The sequence below is a fragment of the Canis lupus genome, chromosome 12 (genome assembly GCF_003254725.2).
Source record: "Canis lupus dingo isolate Sandy chromosome 12, ASM325472v2, whole genome shotgun sequence".
NCBI classification, from domain to species: Eukaryota; Metazoa; Chordata; class Mammalia; order Carnivora; family Canidae; genus Canis; species Canis lupus.
The window spans coordinates 22,739,153-22,764,768 of record NC_064254.1 but is presented as its reverse complement, the minus strand read 5'-3'; the positions used below and the strand labels follow the sequence as shown (position 1 = coordinate 22,764,768).

Below are 25,616 nucleotides of genomic sequence, written 5' to 3'. Positions count from 1 at the left end.
TCTTTAATTTTTAAATGATACTGTGTAGTTGTATATGTTATATACTTCTCTTAGACTTATTAAGTGTTTTACTTTTTTGGTGCTCTTTTAAATGAAATTGTTAATTCCATTTTTGGATTGTTCTTTGCTAGTTTATAGAAATGTAATTAATTTTTGTTTACTGAACTATTTTTCTCAAAACTTACTAAACTTGTTTTCAATTTTTTGCATGTGGATTCTTTTTTTTTTTTTTAAAGATTTTATTTATTTATTCATGAGAGACACAGAAAGAGGCAGAGACATAGGCAGAGGGAGAAGCAGGCTCCTTGCAGGGAGTGCGATGTGGGACTTGATCCCGGACCCTGGGATCATGCCCTGAGTGGAAGACAGATGCTCAACCACTGAGCCACCCAGGCGACCCTTGCATATGGTTTCTTCAGGATCTACTATATACAAGATCATGTAATCTACCAACAGAGATAGTTTACTTCTTTTCAAGCCTGATGCCTCTTGTTATTGTTCTTAATATTGTTTCTTGAATAATTGACCAGTATAGAATCTATCTCTATTCAATATTAAATAGAACTGATAAGATCAAACATCCTTGTCTTGTTCCTGATCCTCGCAGGGGAATATTAAGTCTGTCACTATTTTTTTAAAGATTGATTTATTTATTTATTTATTTATTTATTTATTTATTTAAGAGAGAGAGACCGAGATCCTGACTGAGATAGTGAGAGAGAGCGTGAATGGAAAGGAGAGGGAGAAGCAGGCTCTCTGCTGAGCCGGGAGTCCAATGCAAGGCTGGATTCCAGGACCCTGGAATCATGACTTGAGCTGAGGGCAGATGCTTAACCGATTAAGCCACCCAGGTGCCCCAGTCTTTCACTATTAAATATGATGTTAGCCAAAGGGTCCTCCAGACCTTTTTATCAAATTGAAGAAGTCTCTGTTATTCCTTATTGGTTAAGTGCTTTAATTTTGAAAGGGTATTGTATTTTGGCAAATGCTTTTGCTGCACGACCACATCATGTGAGTTTTGTCTATTATCTGTTAATGTTGTATTATGCTGATTGATTTTCATATGTTAAACCCTCATTGCACTGCTGAGCTAAATCATACTTGATCATCATATATAACATTTTTTTTTACATAATAGGTTTGGTTTGCTAGTATTTTGTTGCGTATTTTTATTTTTATTTTATATTTAACCTATTTGTGTCTTTGAATATGAGATGTGTCTTTTGTAGATAGCATAAAGTTGGATTATTTTATGTTTGTTTGTTTGATCTATTCTGCCAATCTGGAGTGTTTTATCCATTTACATTCAATTATTTAATTTAATTATTTAATTAATTAAATATTTGAAAAGGAATGATTTACATCTCTCATTTTGCTTTGTGTATATACATATACATATATAATGTCTATTTTGTTCCTCTATTCCTCTATTGCTGCTTTATTTTGTGTTAAATAGATATTTTCTAGTATACCATCTTTTTTTTTCCCTTCACTATAGGTTCTTGAGTTATTTTCTTGGTGGTTGCCTTGAGAGTTGTAATTAACAACTTAAACAATATTTGGATTAATGGCAATTTAATTCCAATAGTGTATAAAAATTTTTCTCCAATCTTGCCTCAGTTCCAACTCCTGCTTTTGAATTACATATTTACATTATAAGCTGAATCTCTACAGTTTTATAATTATTGTTTTCTGCTGTTGTCTCTTAAGGCAAATAGGAGAATAAAGAATTACAAACAAAAATACATTTATACTCTCCTTGTTTACCTAAGTAGTTACTTTTATTAGTGCTCTTTATCTCTCTCTGTGGACTTGAGTTATCACCTTTTGATTCTGCCTTTGCAATTACAGTTTGCTATTTCCTCCCACTAGACTGACTTGTCATCACCTAACATTAATTATTTTAATTTTTCTTGGAATAATGTTGAAGAATAAAGAGCAGTAGAAAAGACTGAGAAAAATTGAAACAGGAAAAGTTTTTCAAAGTTATAATCCTTGGTAAATTGAAATTAAGTTCAGACTCAAATATCAATTATGGTTCATCGCCAGTTCCTCCCACAGTACGAGACACATAGTCAGTACTTAATAAATACTTTTGGAATGAGTTAGTATGAGTTCACATGATGATTGAAATTTAAATGTTGAATTATCTGAGGCCTAAACCTGGAAAGAATATTGATAGAGTCACATAAACTAATATTAAGTGGGTCTTAAAACGATTTTTTAGAAAAGAGTCTGTAGAATTTCTAGATTGACTGAGTTCCCTGAATCACATTCTCAAAAAGGAAATTAAGACATTGATTATAGCAAAGCACTGGTTAATTCTTTTAACAAAGCTGAAAGCTTTTGAGAAAGTCAGACAAGGTCACACACTTTGCTCACTAATAATCTTACAAATTCCAAAGTATGTAACAGATTCCATGCATCTGTAATTTTAAGCAAATAGGATAGGCCCTCCATTTGATGGCTCACTTGATGTAGCCTATGGCACACAAAATGCCTTGGAACTCTGTTTATAGACATTAACAGTTGGAAATTGAGAGTTGCTCAAGCAGCATTCTACATAATCACCCATTTGGGGTTAATTTACTTTATTGTGGCTGCTAAAATGAGCTAAGCTGAACTTGTCATTTTCCATTCCAATCTGTTTTGTAAATGTTTTTAGTTTCACACCCTAAGCATTTTACTGCAAATCTTCTGGATCATATGGTTTGTGCTAGAACATTTCATCAAATGAATGTGAATTTCTAAACCTGTAATACAATTTTGAAGTTACTTTAGAGTTTGAGAAATTAAGAACTATAAGCTTAAATAAGGGAGAAATAAAGTAGCTGGAGTTTAGTAATTATCTATTCAATATTTTTTGGAATACTTTCTTAGTGCAAGATACCTTGTTATTTGTTGGGAATTCAATGATGAACAAGACAGATTTAGGTACCCACAGAAGTTTAAAGTTATGTCAATTTGTAAATAAGTGAATAAACAAATAAAAATATCTATTATATGTAATGCACACTTACTAGTGAAAGTATGGAAGTAGGGGATGCTTTTAACACTGAACATTTCTGGCCAAAATCTCAATCTCAGTCTAAAATATCTTCATTCCTACATGCTCATTAAATGCTTTTAATATTTCAAGAAATTTTTCAAATTCCAATTTTTCTATGAATTGTTCTCTGAGTAGTTAAGCAATGGATTCCTCAATATTTTCTTCTATTGAAATGTTCCAGAACTTTCTCTTATTCTTCTACTCATTTTTTTTTCTTATAAAGTACTTATTAAGCAACTGATATGCTCTAAGCATACACAAGTTGGAGGGATACAAGATAAAGGCTAGAGTAGACAGGCAAATACAAAAGATCATTGTAATGTTATTTTTAAAATCCTATGAAAATGGGGCGCTTGGGTGTCTCAGTTGGTTAAGCATTTGACTCTTGACTTCAGCTCAAGTCTTGATCTCAGGGTCGTGATATTGAGCCTGACATCAAACTCCATTCTCAGCATGGAGTCTGTTTGAGATTCTTTCTCTCTGTCTCCCTCTGCTCCTTCCCCCTTTTGCACTCTCTCTCTCTCAGTAAATAAATAAAATCTTTTTTAAAAAAAAAGTACTATGGAAGAGATCTACTTAAGAAAGTAGTCACAGGGTGATGGGCACTGAGGGGGGCACTTGGCGGGATGAGCACTGGGTGTTATGCTATATGTTGGTAAATTGAACTCCGATAAAAAAATAAAAAAAAAAGAAAGTAGTCACATACATTGATTCAACATATACTTGTTATTTTTAATATATAAGCAGAATTAACTAAAAGGATGAATAATATGTTAGGGTATTTTTTTTTTAATTTTTTTTTTTAAATTTATTTATGATAGTCACACAGAGAGAGAGAGAGGCAGAGACACAGGCAGAGGGAGAAGCAGGCTCCATGCACCGGGAGCCCGACATGGGATTCGATCCTGGGTCTCCAGGATCGCGCCCCTGGCCAAAGGCAGGCGCTAAACCGCTGCGCCACCCAGGGTTCCCTGTTAGGGTATTTTAATTGATAAGCACTTTCTGTGCTCTAGACATTGAATTAATTCATCAAATAAGTGTAATAATTCTTTGAGGTAGATGTTACACAACCCCACTTTAAAATAATGAAAGAGAGGCAGAGAAATTTAAAGAATTGACAAAATTTATGCATCTATTAAATTGCAGAGTCAGGATTTAAACTCATACAGTCTGGACCTTAAGTCTGTGTTTTTGACTTCTCTGTACTATATCATTTCCTCAGCTTGTAAGAAGATCCTATTGCCCTTTGACTTGTAATGTCTTTCTGTGAGAAAAGTATCCTTTCCTTCTCCATGATCAAGCTTAACCAAAATATACGTGTTTTCCCTAAAGTATTAAGAGACTTAACATATGCCAGTTCAAAGCAAATATCAAAGAGACATCACAAATTTCTTCCCACTTCCTTGCCCTTTCCCTCAGTCACAGAATGGCATGTCCCAAGAATTGCTGTTCCTTTAGACTGAGTTCTGAAATAAGATGATAAGCATCCACAGCCTGTCCTCACTACTGGCATGGAACATGAGTGAGATACACTGTTGTTGTAAGCCACCCACACTGGGGTTGTTTTTTACAGCAGAATAACCTAGCAAAAACTGACTAGTATAGTAATACTTAGCAAGAGGTGGGTGCAATGGTAACAGACACCCTAAAATATGTGATATCATGGCCAGAGTATTGAGAGTATTGAGATAATTATACTAGGATTGAAAAACATAACTCATGTTCTACAATGGTACACATTTGTTACTTTAGTTGAAAAGACTGGGGGTCAGAATGCTAGTAAGTATTGGTACTGGCTACAACTTTAAATAAAAGAAACTGTTTCTTTGCAAAAATAGAGGAAAAGAAAAAAAATTGGAATTATAAGATATACAGTGTTGAAAAATGAAACTGTGGCCTATATTCAACCAGTAAAAGATATCTTGAAAGATGCTTTGACTAACAAAGGTTGAAGGAGACCCAAATTAAGACTCATTCTCAAGGACCAAATACAAAGTTTGTGAAATACTTTTAATGAATTAAGTTAGCCCAATAAATTCTTTCAACTAGGTAAAATATATCAGAGCAAACAGACTAAGGGCACAACTTTTCATGTGCCTGATAAGCTCTAAAATACTTAGAGAAGTACATCTCCAAAAAATGTGGAATTTTATTTTTTTTTAAGATTTTATTTGTTTATTCATGAGAGACACAGGGTGGGGGGTAGAGATGTAGGCAGAGGGAGAAGCAGTCTCCCTGCGGGAAACCCGATGCAGGACTCTATCCCAGGACCCCGGGATCACATCCTGAGGCAAAGGCAGACGCTCAATTGCTGAGCCACCCAGGCATCCCAAAATGCGGAATTTTAAAATAAAATGTATAAATACAAGAGGATGAGCTGTATACTTTGCCTAAACTTTTATAAACCATTACACGGTGTTTGTTGGTGATTTACTTGGAATCATCAATGTTCAGCTTAAATGTTTCCTGCTTTGAATTAGATACCCTTCCAGCAGGTCTTCCTCTGATCCCCTGGCTTATACTTATTAAGATGATTTTCACTCTGCATCTGACTCTTCCTTTCCTCTAGTCTATGAATTCATCAATGAATTCGACAGGAGCTTTTAGCTTTTTATCAGATATACATGGAAAAAATATGATAAATAGTTGATGATTGAATAATAGAGAATGAATACACTCACTGACATAGAAAAAATATCTAACAAACTACAATACTCCCACATCAGCATTATAAACAGTTTCTAAAAGTCTAAATTCTACTGTGCTACAAAAAAATAATAAGATCTTTGATGTCAGAGACGTAACACATAAAATAAAAATGTATCACATAAATCTCATTGAAAAGACAACATTCTTTACATACAGTCCAGGAAACATTAAAGAAATTTTTGTTAGTTTTCATACAAAGTAAGATTTATATCAGTCCTAGCAAAAAAAGTCGATTAATCACAGAGCTTTAAAATTTAAAGTCATTAAGGCAGTTCAAAAAATACATTCCCTAAATACCACCCTAAAAAAATGTCTAGAACAAGAGATATTTCCACGGTTAGTGCCTTATTTTAGAATACACACTCCTTTGGTTACCATATTATATTGGTTCAATCTACTCTTAAATTTTATTATTTTTAAAAATATTTCATTATTTTACAGAAAGAGAAAGAGTACATATTGGGGGAGGAACAGAAGGAGAGAATTTTCAAGCAGATTCCCTTCTGAGCGCAGAGCAGATGAGATTCAGGACCCTGAGGTCATGACCTGAGCCAAAATCAAAAGCCTGCCACCCACCCAACTGAGCTACCTAAGCACTCCTCTTGAATTTTATTTCTGAGTACATCCTAAAGAAAACACAAGGAAATTATTTGAAATTACATACCTGGCGACACCAGAGTTTACGAAATATTTGCAGATAAGCCAATACCATAAGACACAGTGGTGCCATGTATGTCACCAGAAAGAAACAGATGTGATACATCTTGGGGTAAATTTCACCTGGAATGAAAGCCAAAATAATAAAATCTTGTTTTATAAATCACAGAATTTTTTAAAGGTATATCTGTCAATGCTTTGCCTTAAAAGTACACATTAACTTCTATATGATTTGACTGGCATATTATACACACACACACACACAGGACACACACACAAATATTGTAATATAGTATTAATTACTTACGCTTAGTATATACACACTAAATGTGAAATCTTAATTTAACTTAATGTACTCAGAGGAATAACAATTAGCCATTTCTTAATCTGTGTTAACATAGGCTATCCACAGTCAAGCCTTCATTTATCAAAAAGAACTTTTTTTGTCTGATTACCTCTGGCTAATTAATAAAAATTAATTTGGATTGTGCTGTACTTGAATTTGCAATAAGAAACAAGACAATCAAACCTAATTGCTAATCCTTTTGGGAAAAGAATGTAAACTGAGGTGATTCCTCCTCATTAGAATTAGAAGTTTCCTGAGAAATGAGAAGCTATTCCCAGTTGTACCTCCATATACAAACGTGGAATAACTTTGGAAAATTAAACACAGTGAATATTTAATGATTCTTTTTGTGGATTACTAGTACAATATAAAATTCCTCTTTCAGTAATGTTGTGTGTATATATATATATGTATGTATGCATGTACTTTTAATAAAAGTGATATTTTATGGTTTTTTAAAGTTAATTTTTAAACAAATATGGATTTTTTTATATTCATCTCATTTATTTAGTCATAAGCACTCTAGGATTTTAGTAATTTCTTATCATTCAGTCTATGCACACAGGTGATACCTACCACAGATTAGGCCTTTGTTAAAGAGTCAATTATTCAAATAATAAATAATATTGCAGTTTAACACAATTTTTTTGGCTTTTCTAAATGTGTTTATTACTGACTTTTAATTGTTTTTACTAGTCTTTTTAAATATTTTATTTTTAAGTAACCTTTATATCCACTGTGGGGCTCGAATTCACCCTAGGAAGACTGACATGCTCCACTGACTGAGCCAGCGAGTTCCCCTACTAACTTTTTAAATGCTTTCAAGGATATTTTTCCTATACTCAAATTTGAATATATCACAGTAATCCAGCTACTTTTACTTACATGCAAAACAGAAAACAATATATCCTACATGGATTCCATGGATATTAAATGCAACAATTAGATATAATTCTAATTGAATGCTAACAAAACAAAGTTTTTTTCCCCTCTTTTTTCCACTTCTAAAAATTAAGCAACTTAAATCAACTTTGATAGTGGCAAAGAGGTTATTTCCATACTATTTTTGAGGGATAACACTATCACCTCCATGCATTTTATTTTTTTCATTGCTTCAGAAAGGGCATATAAAAGCATGAAGACTCAGTTATGTGATCAAATGTGGTAAGGACGATTTATAGTCAGGATTAGCCAATAATAACTATGAATATGACCTCAATAATTGATAACATTTATCGAACATTCATTTAATAGTCGCAAATGTATTTTACATATATGTATGAGTTGAATATCCTCCACAATCTTGAGTCCATAGCCTTGTCTTCTAGAGTTTGTTGAGTTTGATATTCTCCTAATTCTTCCTTCTAAAACCCTGTCTTCTTTCTCAGGCAGATATTTTTCTTCACTGTTATCCCCAGAGAGGAAGCAGGGTGCCTGTGCTGGCTCAGAGGTCTAAGAGCCCAACTTGGAGCATCAGTTTAGCTCTCAGTTTCTAACTTCTTTCAAGCTTATCCTATAAAGTAGGCCAGTTACAGAAAAAGTGATAGAATCCAAGCAGCCTGGAGGAATGACAGCCTTTCTCTTTGAAATGCTACAGCTTGAGCAGCATTTGGTAAGCAAATTTCTGAGGAGCTAGAGGAGGACATTTAGCACTTCCCAGGCACCTGAGTGGCTCGAACTTTTGTTTTAAAGGTTTCACCTGATCTTCCCACATAAAAATCCACCTTTGAAACTGACACACCTGTGAAGTAAATTGAGTAAGATTTACTTCAGAGTAAATGCCTATTTGATATCCCTACCTCAGAGTAAATTGAGTGAGTTGAGGGTAGATTTGAGAGTTAGTATTCTTCTTTTTTAATTACAGCTATGGATACCATCACTGTGACAACAGTTTGGGTTTTTAACAGCTGGGAGAGAAAGATTATTCTCCAGTCACTATATTTATAAATAGTTGGTAAAATATATAATTGGCTGGTTAATGCATATTATGATAATGAACACCCACACAGAGAAAAGTTGATCAAGTGAAATTGCACATGCAGGCTGGGATTGAATGTTTTAATAAAGAGATTATTTTAGATAATTGGGGAAATATGATAGTTTTAACATTCTTCATTTCATGCTTACAATCTAAGCTAAATGAAAACCCAGAAATGCCATTGGAATTCTATGTTTTATGTGTTGAAATTATCTTTGCAGTCTCTCTCTGCACTTGATGAACAATGTCTTCAATATATTTAAGACATTTATAGAAACCTAAAGTGTAGTGACAGGAAATTTGTTCCACTTAGCAATCGCACTATAAAACTGCATCTTAAAGATTGGCAATCAGGGGATCCCTGGGTGGTTCAGCGGTTTAGCGCCTGCCTTTGGCCCAGGGTGTGATCCTGGAGTCCCAGGATTGAGACCCACGTCAGGCTCCCTGCATGGAGCCTGCTTCTCTCTCTGCCTGTGTCTCTCCCTCTCTCTGTGTCTTTCATGAATAAACAAAAATCTTTAAAAAAAAAAAAAAAAGATTGGCAATCATTCAAAATTGGTGTCTTTATTCAATTGATGAATAGACACAATGTGAATCAATTCTTGCATATATATCAAACCAATAGGTAAGAAGAAAATGTGGATATTTAGTCTTTGAAATCAGAGACCAAAGAATAATATATTAATAAGACAAGACTTAGTCTCAGATGAGTTGTTACATTATTGAGCCAACATGTTAATCTCATTATCCAAAATACTACAAACACTTTCTCTTTCATGTTACAACTATCAGGAACTCAATGGGCAAGTAAATTAAATATAATTTCCCATATATTTGATATAGACTATCCTTTACAAAGTTTATAGATCCATTAAAGTTCACCAGAATCCCTAATATATCTTACTATCTTCTAATAAATGTTTTCCATAAGTATATGCATACATATACACATATGTATATATTTTTTCAAAATCTTTTTTTTTTTTTAAAGATTTTATTTATTTATGATAGTCACAGAGAGAGAGAGAGAGAGAGAGAGAGAGGCAGAGACACAGGCAGAGGGAGAAGCAGGCTCCATGCACCGGGAGCCTGACGTGGGATTCGATCCCACGTCTCCAGGATCGCGCCCTGGGCCAAAGGCAGGCGCCAAACCGCTGCGCCACCCAGGGATCCCATTTTTTCAAAATCTTATAATAGGACAGATGCTATAATTAGTTTGATTGTAAAGAAGAGTTCCATTATTATTTCTTTCAGACCATCAAAGAACAATCCAGCAGTAAACTCTAAGGAAAGAGAGATTATGATTCCTCAGTGTCTAGAAAAATGTTTGACTAACAGTATATGCTTATTAAACATTGGATGACTGGTGAGACAATTGTATCTTTGAGTGCAGAAAATAAATTACTTTCCTTCCAATAGGAGCTATTCCGTGCAACTATCCATTTATGAAGCAAACAAGGACCTTTGGGTAAATTCTAGAATAATTTAAAAATTTTAGAAGCGTGAATTATTTTAACATCTAAAGACATGCTTTAAAGATCATTAAGATAAATATTAACACATATTATTTGTTTTTGAGTATCAAGTGTGTCTGCCAGAAGTTATGGTTTATGGTCATTTTTTTGAACAAGCCATAAGCAATAAAAAATACATGAGTTGCAGAAATAATTTATCCACAAAATATTAAATATTTCTGGTAATATTTTCAGTAAGACTAAGACAGCGTTCTTAGTTATTTTGTACCATGAGATAGCATTTGCAAGACTTTCCTAAAAGTGATTTGATATGAATCAAATGACCACATTGTTCACTGACTCCATCCATGCTAGAATATATTGGTTGTAAGACAATTATGATATCACCGTCTGCTTTTGCAACTACATTATTGATTTAACTTAGGATAAAAATTAGAAACATAATTCATGAATTAGGCTCAAATAGAAGATATTTCACAATAAATTTTTAAAAATTGGGTTAAATGGTTTTGGACTTGAAAGATGTTTGAACTTTAGAAAGCTAACATTGTAAAATATAATTTCCTATGGCCTTTTTAGGTTGTGACTATCACAACATGTCTTAGTTTTAACATTTTAATCTAAACATAGACTTTCAAATAGCCTACATCAACAAAGCTTATGCTATGCAAAAATCATTATAATAAGCAGTCTAATGATCAAAATGATAAGAACCTGCTATCGTTCTTTATATTGTTCTTGAAAGCATTAAGTGATTAACAATTTCATTTAATATTCAAAAAGTCAATTTCGTAAATTTTATTGTTTGATTATGTGGATGATAAATGCAATTTTGATTGCTTAGTTTAAGCCTTTATAATCATGTTAAGTAATTATAGGCTAATATAAAATCATCTCCAAATAGTTTTCTTAATATAAAATCATTTTAAAATAGTTTTCTTAAATTACTTCTGAAGGCTGAGTTTAGATTTTTAAATATTCAACAGTAGAGCCTCCTGGGTGACTCAATCAGTTACGTGACCCATTTTTGTTTTAGGCTCAGGTCATGATCCCTGGGTTCTGACACTGAGCCCAGGTAACAGGTTCTGTGCTCAATGTGAGGTGGGCTTCATATTCTCTCCCTCTCCGTCTGCCCCTGCCCCTGCTTGTGCTTTCTTACCCCCTCTCTCTTTCTCTAAAATAAATAAAATAATAAATAAATAAATAAATAAATAAATAAATAAATAAATAAGCAATAGTAGTTGCTGGCTTTTTAAAGAAAATGTCCCTGCTACAGCTAGATTGCAAAATGCTAAAGGTTGAAATGAATTTTATTCATATTTTTTGCTCAAAGCAATTAGAAAATGATGTGGCTATTTATTTCATCAGAATAACTGATAGGATTCCTTAGCTCTGCAATCTTTCTGCTAATGAAGATGAATGCTACTTGATTATTCAGGGCAACATTAAAAAAAAGAAAAAGGAAGAAAGAAAGGAAGAAAAGCTTATAAAAACAGTCCACAAACTTACAAACCAATTACCAAAATATTTTTGAGAACATACTAATGACACGTGTTAAATAATAGGTAGGTATTTTAATCTAATTAATGTTCATAAACTTAAAGGATCCAACTTTTGAGTTGGAGGCTTAGATCTAAATATACTTCTTTGCTTCATAACCTGCTCAATTCCATCATTAGTTAACTAAAGTATTCTGATCAAGAGATCTTTAGGGTTTTCCAGATAGAACTCATGGCATTAAGAATTGCATTAGGGACTCCTGGGTGGATTAGCTGTTAAATGTCTGCCTTCAGCTCAGCGTGTGATCCTGGAGACCCGGGATCAAGTCCCACATCAGCCTTCCTGCATGGAGCCTGCTTCTCCCTCTGCCTGTGTCTCTGCCTCTCTCTCTTTCTCTCTGTGCCTCTCATGAATAAGTAAATAAAATCTTAAAGAAAAAAAAAAGAATTTCATTAGGGACAGGTCACAATTGGTCCCCAAACCACCTTCTTTCCAAACATACTTCTTTAGACTGCATATCTCTTTATTGTGGAGACTACAGGTTTGGACTGTCTTCTTTACTTCTTCAAGTGGTGCTGCTCATTGAGTGGATTTTCTTGCTTTCTGGACACCCTTTCCTCTCTTCCCTGTATGGAGAATTTCTCCTTATCTTTAATTCTTTGCTGAAATGTTAGCAGCTCCTTCACAAACTTTGGTCCAAATGGCCAGGAATGAGTTTGTTCTTTCATTTGTGTGCCTAGCACTTTGGATACCAGAATATTAAAATACTAAGCACACTATAAACATTTGTTTATTTACCTTGCAGTCTCACTACATGGAATGTGTTCCCCTAGGCAGAGTCCGTTTCTCTCTAGGTTGGCATCATTCCTGGTATATCCTAAGTACTCAAGATTTTGTTTGAACATTAAATAAATGAGACTTAAGACTCTTAAGGAGTATTCTTACCATTTGAGAATTTTCCATTACTTTTGTTTTTGTCTGCACTGTTACTGGGGAAAATTGGGGAAATATGAAGATAATCCAGAGAAAATATAGCAAGTGAATTACAATGTTAGAAAGGAAGGCAAAGTCTAAATTTCAAAAAGGGCTAGCTAATTTTTGGGATTAGAGACACAGCAAATTGTGAAGTTTTAGTTAATATAGGTCTTTGGGTAATATATGAAAAATAATCCCAGGGTCTTTTCAATTTTATCCTGTTACAGTGAAAGCATATGCCTAATTTTTCAGTTCCTGACTTTTTCTTTTCAGTGTTGCAAATCAAAGTATCAAGGTAGGAGTTTCATATAAATGCAAAGATTCAAATACCTGAGAATACCAGATCCATAAGAAATCCATAGGATATACTGCTTTTGTTCATAATTTTCTAATAAGCATAAATGTACATCTGCCTAATAAACAAATTCTTTCCTAATGTTTAATTTCCCTAACTATGAGCTATTGTTACATACTTATCCAGAACAGGACAGATCAGTTTCCTCAAATTTAGTGTAATAATTTTGTAACTAGTACATGACATACTAAAATACAGGATTATTTAATTTCTTGTCATTCTTTGCTGTGTCCAGTTTTGTGTCCTGATCACACATTGATAGAAATGTTTACCTTGTTATAGAAAAACCTCAAAGGCTGTCACTGAGAGTTTTGAACCAAAGGAGCATAAGGCCTCCAAACTTCTACTCGTTTAAATTTAACTGTCATACCTATCAGATTGGAAACCAGAAAGGATTCATAATTAATATAATTCTTAAATCAGAAAATAATTATGCTAGTGATAGCTTATCAACTTAATATGTTATGAATAAACATAGCATATGGAGATCATTTGACTCAGAGAAGAGCATAGGTCCACATACTCAACTTCAGTCAGGTTTGCAGGCAGGGCATGGGCTTAAAAATAAAATTTCCAGTTGTATCTAAGGAATTTACACTTGAGGCAATACAACCTTGTACTATTTTGTAAAATGTTAATTATTCCAGAATACATATCTGGATTGTAGAAAGGAGCCCTTTTTGTTTTGGAGAACTTAAGAAAAGCTGCCATAATCAATTCTGAATTCTAGAAAAAGCCTTTCCTTTTGTTCCTATCTGAAAAATATGAAAACCAGAAAACTGTGCATTATATTTCCAAAGGACTAAACAGGCAGAGCTATTCAGTGAAATGGTTTTGGGTTTTGACCTTGTTTTCATGCTTTTGCAAAACTGTACTAATAGATGTCAATAAAACAATAAAGTCAGCTTTATAATGGCTTTGCAAATCAAATTTTTAGTTTGCATCTGTAATATAAATGTCAGCTTATGGGCCATAATGTACTTACCACCCCAGCGTTCATCACACACTGTAAAGAGAGTGGTTTTATTGGCTAAGCCAGGGAGCATGGTGCTGCACTCCATGACGATGGCCTGAGGAATCATTATAATGCAGGAGACAATCCAGATGATGACAATGCTGTTCCTGGCCCTCTTGGCTGTGCTCTTAAACATCAAAGGGTGACAGATTGCATACCATCGATCCAAGGCAATGCAGCTCAGTGTGAGGACAGACACGGACACTGACACAGTCTAGGAAGAAAAAGAACATAGGATAAGAGAAGCACTCGGTGTTAAATGGATTGTTCTTAATATACTTACTATATTAAAGAAAGGGTTGCACAGATAATTGGATTCAAAGTTGTGAGAAAATGTTCCATGTAAGGTTTTTCTTACTATCTTACATATTTTTATAAAAATATAATATATAAATATAAAATATTAAAAATATATTATTGAAAAACCTATTTCCTATTAAACATGATAGAGGTGCCATGAAAACTTTGCCAGACTATGAAATAATTTTATGCTAAATCTGTTAATTTGTAATATGCTATTCTTTAAGTAATTATTGCTATCATTTTAACTTGCAACTTTGCATTGACGGGGAAAACAGTCTTCAAAAAATAGAAGATATATATTTATCTTGAACTGGAAAACTTTCACTTACAAAGATAATATGACATATCTTGCTTTTAAAATATCATATAGATATTTGACTGTGATGCATTTAATTAACATTTTTTTTTTTTTTTTTTAAAGATTTTATTTATTTATTCATGAGCGACACAGAGAGAGAGAGAGAGAGAGAGAGAGGCAGAGACACAGGCAGAGGGAGAAGCAGGCTCCATGCAGGGAGCCCGACGTGGGACTCGATCCCGGGTCTCCAGGATCATGCCCTGTGCTGCAGGCGGCGCCAAACCGCTGTGCCACATTTATGGATACCTCAGTCTATTTTCAAATAACAAACACTCTTTGGACATTGGTTTGTTTCCAGCATGTTGCACCCAAAAGCAGAAGTTATGTTAGAAGCGAATTCTGTATGGATTTCCTCACCAGAGTTTGCTCATTGCTGGTGTAAGCAACTTGCCTCTAAAACTCAAATAGATTCACGTAGTCCATATTTCCATAGTTAATGTCAGTTAATTACAATGTGGGGCTCGATTTCATGATTTAGGAGATCATGACCTGAGTCAAAATCACAAATTGGGTTTTATTTTTTTATTTTATTTTTTTTTACAAATTGGGTTTTAAACAGCCACCCAGGCACCCCACACATTTTACAGTTTTAAGCCAAATGTATATGTGTTGTTATCGTTTTCTGTTAAGTGAGTGAAACTGACTGGATACAATTATTGTTACTCTGATTCTTTTGGTTCTCTCTTGAAAACAGTACAGTTGAAATCAATTCTGCAACAAGGTTACCTGGGCATGAACCCCATCTCACTTGATAAATGTATGATCCTGGGTAAGTTCCTTAACCTCTGTATACCTCAGTTTTCTCATCTGTAAAACTGGATGATAATAGGACCCAATCATGGAATAACAGGGAGCGTCAACTGGGATGTGAAATACCTAGCCCTGGCCTGCTGCATAAATGTTGTGTAAGTGGTTGTTATTACTTACTATGATATGGCAATGATAATGATTGTACTTTAGTTTTCTCTTCCATTCTCAAGCTTGGCAGCCTATCTTTTAAGTGGAACAGATTGCTTTTTAGTGAGGAAAAAAGCATAGATTACAAGTAAAGGCCTAAACTATGCTAAATTCTTGGAGGTTAATTGCATTTTGAGGGTAATCTTAAAGGTTGAACTCTATCAGAGATGGTTTAGATTGGTTGGTGACTCTTGAGAATTACTTGGTCTTAGAGCTAATTCAAGTGTCCTTCTTAAACCAACCCCTTGCCTCCCAACTCTCATTCTTTCCCTGCAAATATGCCAAGCATTCAAGGCCCCTCAATGCTATTGGTAATTTAGGAATAGAACAGTGGTAGTCTAGATCTGCACAGCTGACCTTCATAGTTGCTGGGCTGGGGATATATTTATGCAATCTAGCTATCAGAAGTGTAAAATGCTCAACAAGGCTTAGTATTTATCATTCATGAATTGTAATCAACATGGGTGGGTGGGATAGAAGTAGCATGCCTCAAATTCAAAAGTCATTTCTAGCATTTTCCCTTACTATTAAGCAGTAATAATCAATTAAAAAGCAGTTCACTTGAAAGACCATCATCCAGTGTCAGCAGTGAGCCAAGGAGCAGTGGCTTCTCTGTTATGTGGCAATATGATAGAATATGCTGACATGGTTAACCTAACAGTAGAATCTATTTAATGGATGCTTGGCAACCAGTGATTTTACATCCACTGTTTGACTACTGTATTTGCTAGTGCATAATACACACTAGTATTCAATTAACAATATTGTCTTGGGGGTATATAAAATTGCATCTTAGATTAGGTGATTACAAATGACAATTTCTTGCTGCTTTTACTTCTAGGAGTGCACTTCTGGGTGCCTTTTTCATTTAGAGTTTGATATTAGCTTAAATCAACCTGATAGCAAATCATCTGTGAATGAATCCAGTGGAGATTATGAATTTTATAAATGAAGTGGGATAAGATGACGAGAACTTCTTTTGTTAGATGCTTGACCTTTCACCCATATTATGGGCACCCTGTGGTCAGGGCAATGCTGGAGACTTGCTTTGGTAGCCAATGAGTCTGTTCTATGCTAGCATATAGCTATGACAAAAAGACCTCAGAGATCTAAGGCAGGTAAAAATGGAAATTTGGGGGGGCACCTAGCTGGTTCAGTCAGTATAGCATGAGACTCTTGATCTCAGGGTTGTGAGTTTGAGCCCCATATTGGGTATAGAGATTACTTTAAAATTTTAAAAATAAAAAAAAAGAAAAAGAAATTTTGCCATACCACAGATTTGGATATGGGCAGTAATGGATTGGAAGGTGAGAAAGTGTGACTGAGGAGTGAGGGACCCTCCGCTCTCCCCCCACCCCCACCCACCACCTACCACTTCCATTTTATTCAGGTTTTGTTCTTTTCCTGACCTTTGTTGTGTGGAGCTTCTTCTGCAGTTGGAAAAAAAAGTCACCCTGAAACAGTACCTAACTGCTCCTCTAAGTGTGAGAAGAAAAATGAAATATGTTATAATTTTCTAAGAAATTCATGATAATTATTCAGTAAATAGCCCAGTAAATGTTAATGGTCTTGGATTTATAGAATTATTAAAGATACAAAAGGGTCATTTGAATTATTCAGCAAAGCTTTATTACCTTTGTGAGATTTTTATGATTTGGGGGCATTTTCTGAAGTGTTACTGTGTATCAGTCATAAACCTAAAGGTTGTATTTAGAAGAGAAAGGACCTATAAGTCATAGAAAATTAGTACATGTCCAAAGAATCTTAAATATAACCAAACAACCTTAAAATCGGGCTGGATAAATGTTTTTGTAATATGATTTTAAACATTTAATAGGACATGTTTCATATCAGGGACAAAAGCCATCAGTTTCAGAATATCACCAACTAAGGGAAAATATTCAAATTTGAATGAGTGGCTTATTGTCCATTGATACTGTTCATTCCATTTAAAGAAATTCTACGAAAAATGGGCAATCAATGCTGAGAACATTTGGAGATACTAGTTTTACCAGTGCACCAAGTTATTTGTGCCTTTATAACTTTTCATCAAGAAGTAGTGCAGATTGAGGTAATGAATGGATCTAGTCTTTTTCATTGGACTCCGATCTTGTGGCTACTCAGGAGTTTTTTTTTTTTTGGCCTATGGAGGAGAGAATCAATTGAGGTCTTGATTAGACAGGACACTATTTATAGAGAAGCAGACAAAACCTCTCAGGAAATGGAGATGTTTCATCACTGCAGGACTTGCTACTAAGTTGTGCTCAATGAAATAGTACTGTCAGTAACTTTAAGAGAGACCCATGCCCTGTATCACTCACTGGATACATACTATATCCAGTTTGTCTTTGAGTACTCACAGGACAGTCTGGAATACCTGGTCTAAAAAGTTAGAGCAGTTGTATTAGAGCAGGACTATACATATTATAGGATGATACACTCTTCCCTCATCATCCCACAGTTCACTGGAAAATCTTCTGGTTTGTAGAGATAGCATAAAATATTTTTGCTCAGCAAACAGAAGATTCTGGACAAGTGTAGCGAACTTGAAACTTAAGAGGATCTCTCAAATTTTCCCCTGGGTAGTTATTAGAACCAAGAGATGGTGAAATATTAGAATTCTGGGCTATTTGTCATTTTTCCAGTGTCTCCATGCAAAACCATAAGACTCATTTCTTACTGATTCTTTTTAAAGATTCTATCTATCTATCTATCATCTATCTATCTATCTATCTATCTATCTATCTATCTATCTATCATCTATCACCTATCTATCTAATTTATTTATTTGACACAGAGAGAATACAGGAAGAGAGAATATAGGTAGGTGGAGTGGCAGAGGAAGAGGGAGAAGCAGACTCCCCACTGAGCAGAGAGCTGGACTTGGGGTCTTGATCCCAAGACCCGGAGTCATGACCTGAGCTGATGGCAGATGCTTAACCGACTGAGCCACTCAGGCACCCCACTGATTCTTTTTAATAAGGATCATTTTCTCTGTTGCTTAATGTACTATTTATCTCAAAACAAATAAAATTACTGAATTATGTAACACATTCATAATTTTCATCTGACTGATCAAACTAACCTTACAGCTAATATTTGCAATAAAGCTTATAATGTCCATGGCATTTTATACTTGCTATTCTATCAGTGATTTCTAATCTAATCTAAAAAAATCATCACTTCTCTTTATAAAAGGTTATTGAAGAACTTTTTAGCTAAAGATCTCTTCACAACACTTCAGAACAAAAAACTTTATCAGTATAATTTCTAGCAATGGGCTATTTGTGTCTCCCCAAACTTTTTGTTTTATTAAAACTTTATTTTTGGGGTACATGTAAGATCACAGCAAAATTGAGAAGAAGATACAGAGATTTGCCATATGCTTCTTGTCTCTCCCATTATCAACATCCCTCCTCCATCAAAGTGGTACATCTGTTATAATTGATGAACCTACCTTGACACGTAATAGTCACCTAAAGTCCATAACTTATATTGTGGTTCCCTCTTGGTGTTATACATCCTATGTGTTTGGAAAAATGTATAATGACATGTATTTACTATTATATTATCATAATCTATCTCATCCCTTCCCACCTCTGGCAGCCATTTATCTTTTTATTGTCTCTCTAGTTTTACTTTTTCCAGAACATCATATTATTGAAATCATACAATATGTAGCCTTCTCAGCTTGGTAATAAGCATTTAAGTTTTCTCCATGTCTTTTCATGGCTTGATAGTTCATTTCATTTTAGTTCTGAACAATATTCTACTGTCTGGATGTACCACAGTTTATTTATCCATTTGCCTACTGAAGGACATCTTGGTTGCATTCAAGATTTGGTGATTGTGAATAAAGATGCTATAAAACATTTGTATGAAAGGTTTTGTGTAGATGTAAGTTTTCAACTCCTTTGGGTAAATACCAAGGAATGCCACTGCTGGATCATATGAAGAGAGTATGTTTAGTTTTATAAGAAACTCCCAGAGTATGTTTCAAGGTAGCTGTACCATCAGAAATAAATCGGAGCTCCTGTTGCTCCACATCCTCACCCTCATTTGGTTCAGTGTTCAAGAATTTGGCCATACTAATAGGTATACAGTGGTATTTCATTATTGTTTTAATTTGCATTTGGCTGATGATATATGTTGAAGAGCATCTTTTCATATGCTTCTTTGTTATTTGTATATCTTATTTGGTGAAGTCCTGTTAAAGTTTTTTTGCCCCATTTTTAAATAGGGCTATTTGTCTCCTTATTGATGAGTTTTAAGAGTTCTTTGCATCTTTTGGATATCAGTCCTTTATTATATGCATCTTTTGAAAATATTTTTTCCTGGGTCTTTGTCTTCTCATTCTCTTATCTTTCATAGAGAAGTTTTTAATTTTAGTGAAGATGACTTATCAATTATTTCTTTCAAGGATCATGCCTTTGGTGTTATATCTAAAAAGTCATCAACATAATCAAGATTATTTAGGTTTTCTTCTTTGTTATCTTCTATGAGTTTTATAGTTTTACATTTTATACTCAAGTCTATGATCCATTCTGAGTTAATTTCTGTGAAGGGTGAAGGATCGGTGTCTAGATTTTTTTTTTTTTTTTGCATGTCCAATTGTTCTACCTGCACCAACTTTTCATTACTGGGAGCCTATTTTCATCCCTTCCAAAGATTGTAATCACCATCTGAGAAATGAGGGAGTAGGGAATGAGGGGAGGAGGATGGTTACAGGAAGACAAGCAGAGAGTGGGCACAATCTCATTCACTGTCCAATTGCTAAAGGGAATCCACCTCTTTGAGGGCTGTGGCTGTGGCCACTAGCTTGAAAATTTTCAAAGATTTTAGAACTATCAGAATATCCATCACAAAATTATTCTCTGAAAGTGTTTGTTCTCAATTTCTTATAGGACAATTCATTGTAGAAAAGCTACTTTCACATAGAATAAAATGTCTAATTATGATGATGACTGATATTTATTGAAAGTATGCTATATTTTCACAAGATTGCCATCTTCCAGAGGGTAATCACTATGACAAGTAATTTATAGAGAAATTAGCTAAGTAAAATGTCATAACAACTATAGGAGTTAGTTATAATTAAAATTATTACCGTTCTCTAATAAGTGAATCACAAAGAGCTTATGTATTTGGCTCAATAGCATATATTAAATAAATAGCAGAACAGAGATTCCAAGCCTGGTAGTCTGATTCAGAACCAACACTAATATCTGATCACTGTATTGCTTTGATGATATAGCTTTAATGTCTTAGTGTGAAACAAAACCACTTATAAAAATAGACAGACTTTGCTTAAAAAAAAAGACTGGAAAAGGCTCAATCATTAATTTGTTCAATTTCCTTATTTTACAATGGAAAAGTTAAAGATCAAAGAAATAATAGGTTTGTTTAGCATCTAATGATGAATTGAGTATCCTATTGCTTTACTTTTTACACAGAACTTATTTACGAAAAAGTATCAAGTGTTATTTTTCTTAAGTTTGCTAATTCCTTAAGCAAGTGTATTTTTCTCTTAACTCACTAATTTACCACATGATTATAACTGAAAATACTTTCAATACTTACTTGAACATACTTTTTCAGGGCAGCCCCCGTGGCGCAGCAGTTTAGCGCTGCCTGCAGCCAAGGGCGTGATCCTGGAGACTCAAGATCGAGTCCCACATCAGGCTCCCTGCATGGTGCCTGCTTCTCCCTCTGCTTGTGTGTCTGCCTTTCTCTCTAGCTGTGTCTCTGCCTCTCTCTCTAGCTGTGTCTCTATGAATAAATAAATTAAAAAAAAAAAGAAAATACTTTTTCAGTAGCTTCTGTGTTTAGATAAGAAGAAGTGTGAAAAACAATTACCTGTAAATAAGGAATAACTTTACAGAGGGATTGTCCAAAGAACCAGGTCTCAGTGATGTCCACAACCAATGTGGCTGGAAGGCAGGTAATGGTCACAAGCACATCAGCTAAAGAAAGGTTGACTATGAAGTAGTTGGTTACCGTCCTCATGTGGTGGTTCTTCCACACAGCCACACAAACTAATTTGGGGGGGGGAGAAAAAAATAGTAACTGTTAAGGATTAAATACTTGCATCCTCACAAAATTCATATGTTGAATTCCTAACACCCTGTGTAATGGTATTAAGAGGTGGGTCTTCATGAAGTGAATAGATTATGGTGCTAGAGCCCTCAAGAATGGGATTGTGCCCTTATAAAAGGGACCCTAGAGAAATCCTTTGACTCTCTCACCATGTGAGGACACAGTGAAAAAACTGCTGTCTATGAACCAGGAAATAAGGCCTTGCCAGACACTGAATCTGCCAGTCTTGATCTTGGACTTCTCAGATTCCTGAACTGTGGGAAATAAATTTATGTGGTTTATAAGCTACCTAATTTATGGTATTCTGTTATAGCAGCCCAAATAGATGAAGACAGTAACTATACAAAGAAAATAGGTAATGATGAGGAAACACAGACAAGCTAATCAATACTCCTACAAAGTCCACAATAAACATTGAAGAAGAAAGATTTTTTTAAGGCTGTACTGTTCTCGTTGAATCAGTTTGTGTAAATCCTGAATCCGTGCATAACATCAGTTCATTTATCTTACAAGACATTTCTCAATGGATCATAAGATTGCCTCCATTTCTACTTGATTTTGAATTGTGATTCCCAGCAGTTAAAGAACAATCTTTGATTCTTCTTTCTATTCTCTCAGTACTCAGCATGTAGTAGAGACTCAAGAAATATTTACTGAAGTGAGATGAATTAGGAGCTAGCTACTTCCAATGAACTGTGGTGTTTGCCTCAACCATGACATTGACTATCTGCTCCTAAACTCTGCATTTGAAACTTCTAATTGATGAAGAGTTTTAAAGCCAAAAGCCAAAAATTATTCAGCTCCTATCATTGGCAAACATTGAGCTATATAGTTCATATACTTAGGTCATTTAATCTTGACAATCCCAAGGGAAGACATTGTTACCATCATTTTATACATGCAGTATTTGAGACACAGGGAATTTGTAGAGCTTGGCTAGGGACAAATGGCTCATAAAGCACAGAATTACACCAACCACTGGGATTCAACACAAAGTAAGGAGCTGATCTTTTCACCATGCTTTTTTCTGTCTTTCTTTCTTTCTTTCTTTCTTTCTTTCTTTCTTTCTTTTCTTTCTTTCTTTCTTTCTTTCTTTCTTTCTTTCTTTCTTCTTTCTTTCTTTCTTTCTTTCTTTCTTTTTTCTCTTTCTTTCTTCTTTCTTTCTTTCTTTCTTTCTTTCTTTCTTTCTTTCTTTCTCTTTTTTTGTGGGGGAAATGAGCAAGTTATAACAAAGCACATATAAACTCTAGAGACTCAATCCTCTTTCCTCTCTATTACTCTTGATGGCCTCTACACATCACCTCAAATCAAACACATTTTTCAATACTTTCAGAGTTGAGCCTTCCTCGTTGCCTTTCAGTTTATCTTCATATTAAAAAGCTGTTCTATCTTATTCAGTTGCTCTCTATGGAAAGAACATCCAGTTCCTCAATTCTCTGTCCTCTGTGTGGTGTATCCAAAGATTACATAGTCAGTGGCTCAAGAATTATATAGGTGTGAGAACTGCTACCCACATCTATTGATGGGTTGCTTCACTGAAAATAACTGTATTTGCCTTGGGGATGATCAACCTGTCAGAGCTGTCACCTATGTACCCAAGTGATGCAGTAATTAGTAACCTTATAGAGTGAAGAAATAAAAGCACACTTTGTTAAATTTAAGTCACTAAATAAAGATTTCTTTTTGACAATCATGTATTATTTGAGAGTTTCATATGTTTAAAAATGCTTTCAGTAGCTTCTGGAACTGAAATTACCTTTCAGTCACCAACAGAGGCTAACTCAATACCTGAATTTCTGAGCATTTAATCTTTAAAAACTTTACATATTTTTCTAATTCCAGCACATTAGTACCCAAAAATTCAGATGAGCTTTATTAGGATAAACTGTAGTCTTTATTATTTGAAAGTAATACTGCTGAATGATTTGCTTCCCAGAAACACTTGAAGACACAAACACAGACACACGCACAGGCACACTAGCAGTGACTAACACATTATCATGGCTTGTTATGGGAAAATTGATATAAGTGTCACACCACTGATGGTCAACGAATGGTCCAAATGGTGCAATTTTGGATTTAGGAAAGAAAAAAAGACTTAAAAAAATATAGTTAGTTCCAGAATGACTCCCAATTCTCCATAATTTGGAGGAAAAGCACTGATGGAAATACAGTGTTGATGTATTATGACTAGCCAATATGAGAAAAGTATAATTTCAGGCAACATTTCTATACAACTTACTATGTGTCATGCCCTGTTCTAAGCAATGTAAATTGTTAACTAGTTTAATTCTCATGATAACACTGTAAGTGATTATTATTACTATCCCCACTTAACAGGTGTGAAACAGGCTAGAAAGGTTAAGGAAACTACCTAAGGACAAATAATCTGTAAGTGCTAGAGCTTACATTAAATCTTATCCTCAATGCTATGCCATTTTAATATCTTTTTTGAGTATAGTTGACACACAATGTTACATTAGTTTCAGGTATATCACTTCATGATTCAGCAAATTTATACATTATTCTATATTCACCACAAGTGTGGTGATACCATCTGTCTTGTTACATTACTATTCCAATATCATTAATTGTATTCCTTAGGCTCTGCCTTTTATTCCCATGACTTACTCATTCCATAATTAGGCCTCTAGGGGTTAATATCCTTATAAGAAGTTAATATCCAAAATATATGAAGATCTTATACAACTCAACACCAAAATAATAAACAATCTGAGTAAAAAATGGGCAGAGGATCTGAATAGTCATTTTCCAAGGAAGACATATGATTGTCAACAGACACATGAAAATATACTCAACATCACTAATTTTCAGGGATATACAAATCAAAACCACAATAAGATATCATCTCATACCTGTTAGAATGCTAAAACAAAAGATATAAGAGAGGTTGGAAGATGGTGGCAGAGTAGGATAATCCTAGGCTCAACTTGTCCCACAAATATAAGATAACTATCAAAACATCCTAAGTACCCCAGAATTTGACCTGAAGCCTGGCAGAACAAACTCCAAAATTAAAGTTAGAGAAGAAGCCACATCAAAGAGGGAAGGAAGAAAGAGCAGAGATGCAGTTTGTAGAGAAACAGATCATGGTGTTTGTAGGGAACCACAGTTGCATAGAAGAGCTAGAGACAGACTAGCACACAGGAGAGTGCACAGGAAAAACATATCCCCATGGCAGTTGGGTTGGAAAATAAGAGGGGCCGAATTTTGTGAGTTCTTTCAAATAGCAGGGCTCAAAGCCTGGAGTTTTAAAGGTCAGGGGGTTTGGCCAGGATAGAGCCTGGAGGACGTAGGGCTGCTCTTGGAGAAAAGGAAGGGCAAATAGCTGGCAGACATATAGCATGGACACAGCAATTTGAAGAGCATCTGGGGGACATTAATAAACATACAAAAATTAGAGAGAAAGTAATTCAAATGTATCACTGAAGAAAATAAGCAAACCATGAAAAAGAGAAAGATAAAGAATATCTTCAGAAACAACATGAAACAAGTAATAAAATGACAATAAATAATTGTCTATCAATAATTACTTTGGCTGTAAATGGACTAAATGCTCCAATCAAAAGACACGGGGGTGACAAATTGGATAAAAAAACAAGACCCATATGTATGCGGTCTACAAGAGACTCATTTTAGGCCTAAAGACACCTGCAGATTGAAAGTGAAAGAATGGAGAAATATCTATTGAGCAAATGGTTGTCAAAAGAAAGCCATAGTAGTAATACTTATATCAAACAAAATAGATTTTATAAAAAAGATTGTAATAAGAAACAAAGGACACCACATAATACTAAAGAGGACAACACAACAAGAAGCTAC

The 25,616-nt window shown here is 34.5% G+C and overlaps 1 protein-coding gene across 1 annotated transcript in view; it reads right to left on the bottom strand.

Moving 5' to 3' along the window:
• The window catches only part of HCRTR2 (hypocretin receptor 2), a 110,319-nt gene that overhangs the window by 17,503 nt on the left and 67,200 nt on the right, over positions 1-25,616 (bottom strand). The window contains exons 2-4 of the mRNA XM_025419075.3: positions 21,534-21,712; positions 14,030-14,273; positions 6,423-6,538 (exon numbers count right to left, since the gene is read on the bottom strand). Coding sequence (XP_025274860.1) covers positions 6,423-6,538; positions 14,030-14,273; positions 21,534-21,712 — 539 coding nt within the window. The remainder of the gene's footprint in view (positions 1-6,422; positions 6,539-14,029; positions 14,274-21,533; positions 21,713-25,616) is intronic.